Source organism: Pagrus pagrus (genome assembly GCF_965226575.1).
Source record: "Pagrus pagrus genome assembly, chromosome: 18".
Classification (NCBI taxonomy): domain Eukaryota; kingdom Metazoa; phylum Chordata; class Actinopteri; order Spariformes; family Sparidae; genus Pagrus; species Pagrus pagrus.
In genome coordinates, this window is record NC_140202.1 from 27788709 (window position 1) to 27801398 (window position 12690).

The 12690-nt window shown below is 41.2% G+C and overlaps 1 protein-coding gene across 3 annotated transcripts in view; it reads left to right on the top strand.

Annotated features, from left to right (window-relative positions):
- Nucleotides 1–12690, top strand: part of akap6 (A kinase (PRKA) anchor protein 6) — a 180751-nt gene that overhangs the window by 149099 nt on the left and 18962 nt on the right. For all 3 annotated transcript variants that reach the window (XM_084382151.1, XM_084382153.1, XM_084382152.1), the window contains exons 18-19: nucleotides 8408–8491; nucleotides 8835–8987. In XM_084382151.1, coding sequence (XP_084238277.1) covers nucleotides 8408–8491; nucleotides 8835–8987 — 237 coding nt within the window. The remainder of the gene's footprint in view (nucleotides 1–8407; nucleotides 8492–8834; nucleotides 8988–12690) is intronic.

Here is a 12690-nt window from a genome sequence, read left to right on the forward strand (position 1 = left end):
CATTTATCCAACTTTTAACATTTGAACTGACACATCTTCAAATGCAAAATCTCTAGAAGTTACACTAAACAATTATAAACCAGAAAAGTATTTAAGTCATGTAATAAATTAATTAGAAATATATCAAAATCTGAAGTTTTTTCATCGTATTTTATTAAATAAAAACAGAACATTTTGATCCAAAAGATTTCTAAATGTAGAAAAATGTACACAATATAACTTATTGTAACAATATACAGTACATATTGTAGTTTTTTGGAGATATTCTCATTTTTATAATCAGTGTAGAGGCGCTTTGATAGTTTCATCTACAGTATTCCTGCTTACATTGGTGTTTTTTGCTGATTGTGACGTTCTTTCTTCAAGTGCTCGAAATGCAAAATACACTTTTATCAAAACTACAAAGAACATTCTGCTCAAAACTCACCATGTTTTGCAAAGTACATCATGTAGCGCAGCGACGTCATCACATGCGTACAACATATGAAAGACTTAAGTCTTGACTTCCTGTTGCAAAAAGACTGAATGCTCGAGCTTTTATGTTTTTTATTTTAATCGATTTGAACAGAATCATATAAACAACAATCCTCCACGGCCACTAGGGGGCGGCCCGCTGTAGGTCCACTTACATAGGGTTAATTTCTTTGCGTAAAAGTCTGATTTTTTTTATGTTACAAATCTTTAAACCTGCCATTCAACTACTTTATACTCACCTGTTTGCAATACAACCTACAGCCTACCTCTGCAGGAGACCACATACTTACTACATATATAATAAAGAGGATTTGTGCAAAAATCTGTTACATTTCATTAAAATGTGTCTGAAATCATTAAATGTAAGTATCTGGTACCTGTAGTACATGTTCAGCTATGAATAGATGGTGTATTATACGTATAAGAACCATTTTTAGTCTTAAGTTTTGGGTTTGATTCTGATTCTTGTCTGCTAAAGAAAAAATCCTCCACATTTCCTTCCTGTTATACGAGCGTCACCATGTGACCTCTGACCTCCGACCTTCACGTTAGCCACTCTGGAGAAATCCTAAAAATGGAAACATAAATTTCTCTCTCTGGAGTGAAGCTCTCAATTTATCAGAGTACTAAATTGATATTTTTAATGCACCCGGGTTGCCAGGTTTGAGCATAAATGTCACAAACAGGGCGGTAAAGTAGAGCGGGAGAGGTCCTATCTTACTTTATTGTCTGCTTCCATTTTCAATGAATTGCTCTAAAAGCTCTTAACGAATCCGGCTGACTTTCAGAGCCCATTTATATGTGATGTTAAAAAGTGCAGGCGGGAGTCAGATGGATTCTGGGTCAGCGGAGGCAGAGCTTCAAGTTTCAGTCCGTAACGACGTGTGACCGGTTTGACGTAGTCTTATAAATGATACACAGCACATCATCAGAGCTGAGTCTGATATTTAATAAAGAGGCTAACAACATGAAAACACATGGAGATGTGTTCGACGGACAGACGTTGGCAGCTGGTTTCCATCAATGAGCTACAAACATTTTTACAACCTTTCAAGAAAACATAGGGTCAGTGTTTTTTATTCATAACTCAATAAACAGACATGATATAACACTGGAATCTCCTTTGATTGATATCTCCATCAATCACAGATATTAATCACTTACAAATAATAGACAAAAGTTGCTCCTGAACTTCAGATGTTGCAGAATAATCAGCATGTTAAGTTTCTAGTCTAAGACTCTAGTCTTAGATTTTGGATGCGGTGTTGTATTTTCCTGGTTTCAAAGTCTGCATCACAGCAACATTTATCGTCGTTATATCCACATTTATTGTATTAATATTTCGTCGAAGTACCAACAGTCATCCAGTCAGCAATATGAAAACAGTATATGCATCGAGGTATTTGGTAGAAAACATCGTGATATCAGTAAAAGAGAAGAGATCGTCTGTTTCCATGCTGGTAGCTAATGCAACGTGACTTTTCACGATGCAGATTCAACAAGGTGTAAACAAATACAGGTTCAAGGTGTCGCCCACACCCACCCTACTGAGTCCATGGCGACGTTACACAACCTGTTTGCATCAGCTAAAGCATGATGGGAAATACAGCTTTAAAACTCAGAAGAAGGAGATAAATACTTTTTTTTCTTAATTTTTTGACATTACTTAAACTCACAATGTCTCATCAACACATGTTATATTGTTGTTTTAATTCATATACAGATTTTATAGTGAAACAGGCAAAAACCTACAAAGAATTACATTTTCGCAAAAGCTTAATTTTCATCAGCAACGTTCCTGACGATCTACAGTACACAAGACATCAACACAGGTCACAACAGGTTAAAAGATTACAAGTTGAAAATGTAACGCAGCAAACTGCAGCAGCTGATCACAAATATACTGTCAACAGGAAATATGTCATGTTTTATCATTTGACTTCATTTCGTGGCCTTTTCTGCTGTTACACTGTCTCACAGTTCGACTCTAAAACAAGTTTTAAAATCTGGTGTACAACCATGTTTACCTCCAGTCTCTGCGACGGACCCCTCGAGATCATCTGGACCCCAGTTTGGGGAAATCCGTAGCCTTGAGGTGAGAGGACAAGGTTGTGAGTGAAAGATTTATGCCTCCAAAACCCTGAAGGAAGCGATTTCTGAACGCTCATCCTGCTCGTTGACAAGTTTCAAGGTGCTCTTGAGCAAAACCTCGGCGGCAGAGTTTGGTGCTACTGTAACTTTTTTTTTTTTTTTTTTTTGCAGTTTTCACAAATTCAGCTGGACAGAAGTCGAACAAAGAAATTAGGAAGTAAGCGGGAAATAATGAAGGAACGAGAGCAGAGAGGAGGAAGAGAAAGGGAGTGAAAGACTGCAGGAAGGCAGAGAGGAAATGTCAGACGAGGGGAAAGAGGGAGAGATGTATGCAAACGACAAAGTTTGGTTAGCTGTAGGCGGTATTAGCAGCAGCGGAGGGAATATGTGTGTGGGAACAAATTGTCGACAGGAATTCATTAGGCTCGTTGTGCGATAACGAGTGCTTGTGGTTTTAATTGACTTAATCAACAAATAGAATTAATCAGAGATTTCTAATTAATGGTAATTGATTGAAATATCCACTGGGTCACCGCGCAAGCAGCCAAATTTCTCCCTCTCTCTCTCCTCGTCTCTCTCCATTTCTGTCTCTCCTCACTTTATAGTTTGTCCTTGTCTTCTGTCGTCCTCGTCCTTCCTCTCGGTTGCTTTTTCTTTTTCTGTCTCATTGTTTCCTCGTATGTATCTGTCTGACTAACGTCTTTCTTTCATGATCATGGTCATTCTCCGTTTCGCTGCATTTGTCTCTCTTCTCCCTTTTCACTTGTATCAGATGAAGTTTACTGTGATTTCTTAAAATATTTGTATCGTTTGGATTTCAAAAGTTTAAACGCTGCCCGGTCCTCGTCCTGTCTCTCTTCCTGTTTCACTTTGTGCTTTACTACGTAGCATCCAAGCTAACAACCTCTACTCTCCTCTATCTTCCATCCTCTCCTCCTTCCCTCCCTCCCTCCTCTCTCTCTCCATCCCTCTCTTCACGGCAGGTCTCGGTAATTAGATTGTGGAGATGAGGAGGTGGAGGAGAGTTAAGAGGATTTTGTTTTTAGGAGAGGGAGATTTAAGAATGAGAGAGATAGAGGGGGGATGGAGTGAGAGAGAGGGAGAAGGAGAGAGAGATCGAGCTCGAGAGTGAAAGAAAGCCGGAGTGAAGGAGGGAATTAAGAGAAAGAGGAGAGCAGATCCTCTTCTTTTTGTTTATCCCGAGTCGGTCACCCTTCCTTAAAGAGGATGTTGAGTGACAGACGGGGAAACACATGAAGAGGGAGGGAAAACAAACGAAGAGATAAAGATGTCACTCGTTCTTTTTGTGTCTCTCCTGTTGGTCGACCTTGAATTTGTACATGTAGGGAGAGACGGGAACGTTCACATCACACACTGAGAGAAACGATGGTTCTTGAAGTTTTCTTGTTAAGCCCCTTTTATAGAGCTGGAATGACATTTCAAAGAACTCCAGCTAAAAATAATTCATCCATCCGTCCATCCATTTTTTTCGGCTGGTCATGACCATCAGGATGAGAACGCCACATTCTTGCAGCACCTCCAGAGGATCCTGGAGCATCGACGGATAGGATATGTAATCCCTTTAGCGCTTTCTTGGTCGGTCACAGGAGAAACCTGATCAGATGATGAACAACCTCAACATTAAGGAGAAGAGTTTCTATTAAAGATCACTTTCTGGATGGAAGTGTATAATTTCCCTTGGTCTGCTGCAAGTGAATCAAAATAACCGGGAGTGAGATGTTCATTTCTGATTATTATGGCGTCAAACGTTGAGGTGTTGACTCTCATTCAGAGACAGAACAACATCACATCGTCTGCAAAAAGGTAGAGATTACAATCCTGAGGTCGCCACACTGGACACTTTCTTTCCTCAGTTTAAATCATCTCACAATCATCATTTAACGATTTAAAAAGAGAAGAATGGTTCCAGGATGTGAAGAAACGCAATCAGCTGATCAACGCAGCATAAAACAGTTTTGTCGATCAGCAGAATAAAGAGTTTTCGGACTGATTTCCCAGTTTCACATGTTAACAAATCAGCAGTTTCCCCTTTTGTTGTTTTTAATTTCCTGTCTCTCTTGTTGTCTTTTTCTTCTTTCTGTTGGTCTCTGGCTTTATCTTCTCTACTCCCCCTTTATCTCACAGTTTCTTTGTAACTCACTCTAATCTTCTATCTCTCTTCTGTCTCGCTCATCACACTACCTCTCCTCCTCCTCCTCCTCCGTCGACCTATCTCACACTGCTCTTCTGTCCATCTCTTCCCTCCCTTCTACATCCTCCCGTCTCTTTCTCTTTCTCTGCAGCTACTCCATGGCTTTCCATGTATTTTGGAAGAAAAGCTTTTTAGCAAATATTTGTCTGACTGTGTCTGTAGAGCCCTCTGAGTCAATATGGGCCCAGCCAGGCTCGACCCGCCAGAGAGAGGGAGAGAGGGAGAGAGGGAGAGAGGGAGGGATCAGTGCATAAAAACCGGCAGTGCAGAAACAATAGAGACTTAGGATTCTCTGTTTCTCTTCTCTGGCTGAAATAAACTCTAAGAGAAAAGACTTTTCTGTCTAAAGCTGACCAAACTGAAGTCATAATACTGATAATGATGGTTAAAATAAATATGTAATCTCCTTAAAACCTGTTTTTTTATAAAGACAAACAGGGAAAACACGTGTTTTCTGTGGTGGTAAATGAAAACTTTAATACTGAAATGATCAAATAGTCATTTTCCTTTGGAATTTTCTTGTAAACAAACAAAATTATGCTCATGTTCAGCGTTTCCTTGACGCCTAACAAATCTCGTGACCGTGACGTCAGCCATTGGGTTGTCGACTACCGTTTTGAAGCTTCAGTTTGGCTTTACAACTGTTTACATCTTCGTTTTCGGGTGGAGCTGGGGAGGACATCCTGATTGGATCTGACTGAGAACTCTTTATCGTCTATTTTACTCTACATGGGACCACAATTTACAAAATGAACGTCACGCTGTGTTGAGGAAGATTTGAAACTACAGATTGAGACTATAAACTCATTAGTAAACTGTTTACTGAGGTCATAACTCAAGTGTGAAGTGGGGTCATTTTTTTAAGCTTACATGCAACAAGCTGTTTCAGAGGAAGGTGAGGAGTAAAGGGATCTTCATGTGATTGACTCTAAACTTCTGGTTAGTCGCTACAGTGTTTGACAGAAGAGCAAAGAAATTGTACTTGTAAAAATAAATGTCTTAATGTTTAAGACTTAAATAAAAGACTCCTTTGTCTTGTTGCACTATTCCTCAAAATGTGCAATAATGTTCAGGAGAAAGAGATTGAAAAGTTTTTTTTTAAGTGGAGGCTAAGCTAGCTGTAGCTGTGGTTGACACACAAACTGTGGTAAACGCAATAGTTGATGAAACTATGTCGATGTTAATGATTAAACAACCTGTACAGATTTTGTGATCCAATCCTTTTTCTTGGATCTTGCATACGGTGATGATCTTTCTTTAATGCCGCCTTTGGGTCGCAGTTACACATGAGAGGTGTGGGTGTTGTGTGAGCCATTACGCTGCCTGTGTAGACAGCTGTATTGATTAGATATTGAAGTGAATCAGTTCCGTCTGACAGCCTGTTAAGCTGCTATCATTTATTGTCATGTTTGCTGACTGTGATGTCAAAGTTGTGCAATTACCAAGTGGATGAAATCAATCCGACATCAGACTTGTCTTCAGCACTCGAAGGCTGATGTGAGGAACTTGATCAAGCCGGCAGCTCTTATTTATCGTGCAGATATTTCTCCGTCGGTGTGTTGGACTTTGTGTTGTTGAAGCAGACTTTGTCGAGCAGATTTTAGAGTTATGACCGTCGTCCTCTGACTCTAACATGCTGAATTATTGTTCCAGCCTCAATCTAGTTTAATTCATCTTCCCGTGCTCCCTCCACGCTGTCTGCTGCAGTTATTTGGCGCAGAGCGAGTATCACTCAGTCGTTTTGTTGTTGTTTAGAGCCTCCACCTTCAACGTAATACACACCTCCTGCTCGGAATAAATTTATCTGCAACCTCACAAACACACACACAGACACACACCAGGCTTGTCCTCTTGATCCTGTCTGCTGTATTCTGCATCCCCATCTCCTGTTTAGACAACCAGGCGAGCCACAAATATGCTAAACTGAAGAGAGCGAGAAAGAGGAGATGAAAGACAGGAGAAGAAGAGTTGAGGGGTGTGCGAGGAAGATGCAGAGAGTGTGTGTGTGCATGCAAAGAAAGAGAGAGAGAGTAAGAGAATCCCATTTCATTGTAATAGTGTTTAATATTTATTGGAAAAATGTAAAGAAAATGTAAAGGAAGTGCTTTTCAGCGAGCGGGCAGGATTAGCATAAATAGTTTGGGGCTTGGACGTGTTTGGTCGCTGCCGCAGAGGAGTAAGGCTGTCCCCTCTATTCTCTGTCACACACACACACACACACACACACACACACTCAGAAATACATGCATATGTTTGCACACACACCCACTTGTGCACACGCCTGCATGAGTAAACATTCAAACATGCAAACACACACACACTCACTGACCTTTGCGTGTGGAAACTCATCAGCATATAGTGATTTATAATAGGCACTGCCAATCCTTGTGTTTCTCTTTTTTCCTCGTTTTTGCATTTATTAGACAGCAGCAGAGAGGGAAGCAGAGGGGGAATATTGGCTGTTGTCATTTATTTTATGCACTGTTACTGCTGATCAAGGATCTGTGTGCTGAATTTGACTTTATGCTAATGAATTGTTATGAATGACCCGAATTTAACAGCGCTGAACCGTGGAAGACTAAAAAAAACTAAATGAGAGCAAATTTAGCTCTTGTTTGTTTCTTTTTGTGTTTACTAAACTATGTTTTATTACAACTAAGGTCAATAATAATAAGATTGTATTCACTAAATCAACTGCTGAGATCTGTGAACACAGCGACAGACGGACAGGTCAGAAAACAAGAGCAGTCAGATGGTCAGACAGGCTGGAAACAAGTCAACGCTTACGCAGATGATATAATCACTTTATTTAGAGGTGAAACTGACAGTGCACCTGGAATGTTGCACAGAAAAGATTACAAACATCAAAAACAGTGATGATAATTAAACCCAGCACAGTGCAGAGAGCAGTTAAATAAACACGGGTAAATTCTACCTTTTACGTTCATTTTCTACCTTTTTCGTTTCCTATTTTATAATATTTCTTGACATTGGTTGGTTCGACTGTGAGAACACTTAAACCAAACTAAACCTGAATTTCCAATCCTGAAATGTAGCGCTTTAATAAATATACAATTACGATAAGGACAAAACTGAAGCAGGAGGTTGGTCTGCAAACAACGAGGTTTCTTTCCAGCCAGTCTGTTGGTCCGACTGCTCATCAAGATCTTTTTATTGATGTCACTGTGTTCAGATATCAGCTGAGTGAGTGTGATGGTAACAGAAATATAGTAAATAAAACTGTACTCAATCTGTTCATGTTTCTTTCCTCTTTTTTAAAATGGACTAAGGCAGCCTTGGTGCCAAGATCAAGCCCACCTGAGGCTGTTTTTTACCTCTCCGGCACATTTTCTGATTGATTTCCATTGTTGCAGTTGAAGTTTCTGTGGAGTTTTTGGAGGCTTTTCACAGAGGCTATCACAACTTGTGCTAACCATCAAGTTCAGCTATTTCTGTTTAATACAATCATGTGATACAGATCTGTTTGTGCTATCAGAGCACAGCAAACAGAAGGTGTTTCATGGACTTAAAATCAGCAGGATCACGTGAATGTTTGTGTTATAAAAATTGGAATATTTACTGAGTTTTGCCGTCTTTCTTCTGGTTTTTCTCTTTCATGTCACCCACCAGTCTCTGTGCTCGGAGGTGCGAGCTCGTCGCAGAGGAGTTTCCTCTGTTCTGAAACTCTGCCAGAAGCTGCTACAGCAGAGCCAGGTGGGTTTAAATTCGATCACATCACAATCGACCCGACAAAATCAAAGAACTCGACCAATCGCTTCAGTTTGTTTTATGTATTTTTGATTGTTTTTGGTTTGTACTCCATTTTCTGTAACAAATGCCATTGAAATTAGCTTGATCTCTGAGTTTGTTTTGGTTTCTTTCCTCTCATGAAACCCTGGAGAATCAGCGAGAAAACCCTCATAAATCAGCTTAACCTTGAGAGAGGAATTATACCATTGTACAGTCTTTAAATCGTGAATTTAATCATATGATTTGCATCATAATAGCCTTTATAATTCTGACAAAACTGTTTCTCCAATCCCCACCTCTGGGACAGACGGGCCCCATGGCGGAGGTGGGCCCAGAGGCGGAGCAGCACTGGGAGGCCCTGCAGCTGCTGTCAATCAACCTGGAGAGGAGGTGGGAGGCGATCGTGATGCAGGCGCTGCAGTGGCAGAACAGACTGAAGAGAGAGCTGGGAGAGCAGCAGGTTAGAGCGCTCTGACATTTACACTTTCCATCCTTCATCCTACACTGCAGGCAGTCAGCTGACGCACTGTTACACTCAGTGAGCATGTCAGAGCTTGATTTGATGCTAAGATGCAGCGTGAAAGACAGATGGTGCTGTGATTGAAGCTGCGATGATTTCGTTACGGAACAATCTTCTCAAACCTGAGACGTGTTGATACGAGCATAAACTGGTCCTGCACTTTTTTTTATTTGTTCCCCTGATAAAACCGGGCAGCAAAGGCAGCAAAATACATTTTTATTAAAGCAGCATTTTTGTTTGAGGTCCTGTTTATACAGTGAACTGCACGATGCACTCAAGAGGCTCAGAGCAGCACAGAGGCAGTGGGAGTAGTGAGCAACCGCAGAGGAAAAGTAGGTGGTAGTTGTTGTCACTCAATCGTTGCCTTCTGCATCGATCGTCGTTGCATCTTCTTAAAAGTTTAACTACTTTCAACTTCGTGACGATTGCTGACAGTAATCAGCTGAGCTCTTCTGCCGCTGGAGTTCCTCAGGGTTCAGTTCTCTGGCCTGACGAACATGCTCGCTGCAAGGTTTATCATTAATACGTGTGCAGTGTCACTTATTATTTCTACGCCGATGACATCCATGTTTACGTATTAATAAATTAAATCACGACAAAACTTTGAATTCTTGTTCTTTGCCCCCAACCAGAGAGTTTAACATTAATACTGAGCACTTGGCTTCTAACTCGTAGCTGATTTCCTGAAAGTAATTAGCTTTGATTCCCAGTTAAACTTCGAGAAATACTTCAGTCATTCAGTCGTCATCATTTTCTAAATTCTCCAAATGTCTTTGGACTGAATGGATCAAATTCTGATCAAAACACTTTATCAACCATTTTGCAGTCACTTCTTTCATGTCACATTGCTTCCTGGGGTCTTGGGTGGGACCGTGAATATCCGGCTGGTTGTCGGTTTGATATCTCGATCTGTGCAGATCCAGATATCTCCGGATCGATGGATCGATGGAACAATCTGCCGTCACCATCCTGATACTCTGCTTCTATCAGATCAGAACTATCGGTGCCTATTTCGGCTTTTTACAGCCTACAGATGCTGTAAAGCTACAAACGTCGACTCCACTCTGAATCAGTCAAACGGTCGACAAGCAGCCAGTTGATAAAATCTAATCTGTTAGTTCTCGAGTGTGATCAGTGTCACAGAAACAATGCTGTCTCTGCCACCTCCTCCACAAACAAAAGAAACCTGGCAAATGAGATTTTAACACTTTGACAGTTTGCATATCACAACACCACGCGTGTCTGCCGCCATGACGGCGCGCCGCCAAATGGTTTGTCTTATTAGAAAATCTTCAGCCGGCGAACCGACTCCGGTTCCACGTCTCAGGTACGATTCGCTGGCTGATCACAGGATGACAGCTCAGCACACGTGCAGCTCGTCTGAAGTACTGAACACGGCGGGTGTTCTGAGAAATATCGCTCACGAGGGAGCCGTCCTGAGCCGAGCGGGTCGGGCCGGACGAGGTTCAGAGAGAGTAAAGAGAGCAGAGAGAGAGCTGAGTGCTTTATTCAGCTGATGTAACGTGAAGGCAGAGAGCTGCAGCAGAATGGAGCTGTTATGGATTTCTAATAGTGATGAATATGGTTCTGTAGAGACGTTCTGACGGAGAGCTGCATTTGAATACGAGGTGAAGGCTTTTGCAGACACACACACACAGTAACATTTATGTAAATACATATATGCACATGTAGAGTGCACAGACACACACAGACACACACAGGGAGAGTTTATTGATTGCCGGCAATTAATTGACGGATAGCGATGTGTTAAGAGCTCAGAAGGGAGGAGGAAGGAGGGAGGGAGGGAGGGAGGGAGGGAGGAGAGGAGGTAACAGAGGTTAATACGATGTAAAAGAGGAACGTTTTTTAAATGCAAAGCTCAAAACGAGACGACATCTCACAACCTCAGTGTTTGGTTTGAGTTCAGACGAACAATACGTTCTAAAAAAAGGCAAAATAAAGCTGGATCACTTCTCTTCAATCACTTAGTATGTCATGTCTTTCACTAAATCAGAACTAAGTAAACAAAAAAACATATTTCCATGTTGTAAAGTCGTGTGGGATCATGGGAGTTGTTGTCTTTACTGTTAAACAACCAGCATTTCTTTCTATTCCTTCTTCGTTCCTCACTTTCTCTGACGTATAATCTAAAGTTGTAACAGGGAACCGTATGAAATGCAGTCGTAACCTCGAGTAAACTGACGGTTTGAATATTTTATGAAACATACACAACTCAAGGAAACATACAACAGAGGTCGAGGTTGATGCATGTCGACCGTGTGATCGTTATGGCCGAGGTCATAAACGCTTCTTGAAATGTTTTGCAATCGAAGATCTTTAAAATCAGGACATGTTTTAGCTGTTGGATATATGTTTTACAGAGTAGTGACAGAGCTGTAAGGACTGAAGGACATCAATGTTTTTTATGGACACAGTAAATTGAAAATGCAGATAAAACAGATGGTTGGATCCGAACGTTTCAAAGAAGACGTAGATCAGATTTTGTTGTATCTTTGCAGGCGAGTTAAAAAGTTGTTGTTTTTTTCCAGGCTGAGAATCAGAGGCAAAGATTGATTGTGTTGTTGTTGTGTAGTTTAACGTCTCTGTGTGTGTTTTTTTGAGCTGCCGCACTCGTGCACTTACCTTTACAGGGATAAATAAAGTTGCATTGAACTGAATAAAATTTAATCAAAAAGCATCAAAAGGCCTCTGAAGTGGATGAGTCGCTCACAATCTGTTGGCTCGGTGATGAATGCTGGAAATTAGCAAGAATCAGCTTAATTCTGCTGAACATGTGCTGCTCGGGTCGGGATTCGCTCTCTCTCTCACACACACACACAATACACACACACACACACACACACACACACACAATACACACACACACACACAATACACACACACACACACGAACACACATATTGTGGAGGAGAAGACAAATAACAGAGGCCAGACACTTTGACCTCGCTGCCTGGCTGGAGAGTAATTTCACTTCTCCTGGGGATGGGAGAGGAATAAAGAGAGAGCGAGCGAGAGAAAGTGGGAGAGAGAGAGGGGTGAGGGAGAGAGAGAGGGGTGAGGGAGAGAGAGAGGGGTGAGGGGGGATGAAGTGTAGAGAGAGAGAGAGGGGTGAGGGAGAGAGCCGGAGAGGCATATATCTGGGTGGTTTAGCTTATAAATGAACACTTCTGCTCAGTGATAAAACGATTGTCCTCTCCTGGTCTGTGTGCGTGTGTGTGTGTGTGTGTGTGTGTGTGTGTGTGTGTGTGTGAGTGTGTGTGTGTGTGTGTGTGTGTGTGTGTGTGAAGCTGGGTTTACAGGCTCACAGTAATCTGATTACAGTCTGTAATAGAACCGAAGCATCAGGTCGACTCAGGTGTTTACATGATGGACACTTGCAGGACTTCTTGTTATTTCTTCTGTCTTGAGATTATTATTGTTGGGATGAAAAATAATAATCGAGAGATTATTTTGTAATCATTACATAAACTGAAATGCTCCTCATTCACTGCAAAAAAGAAGAAGAGAGGTTAAAACTACTAAAGGAAGAGAAAGAAGAAATATTATAAATCGCTTTTTTGCAGAAAGTAAGAAGAGAAGATCAATATTATTCTCAGTTAGCTTAGCTTAAAGACAGGAAACA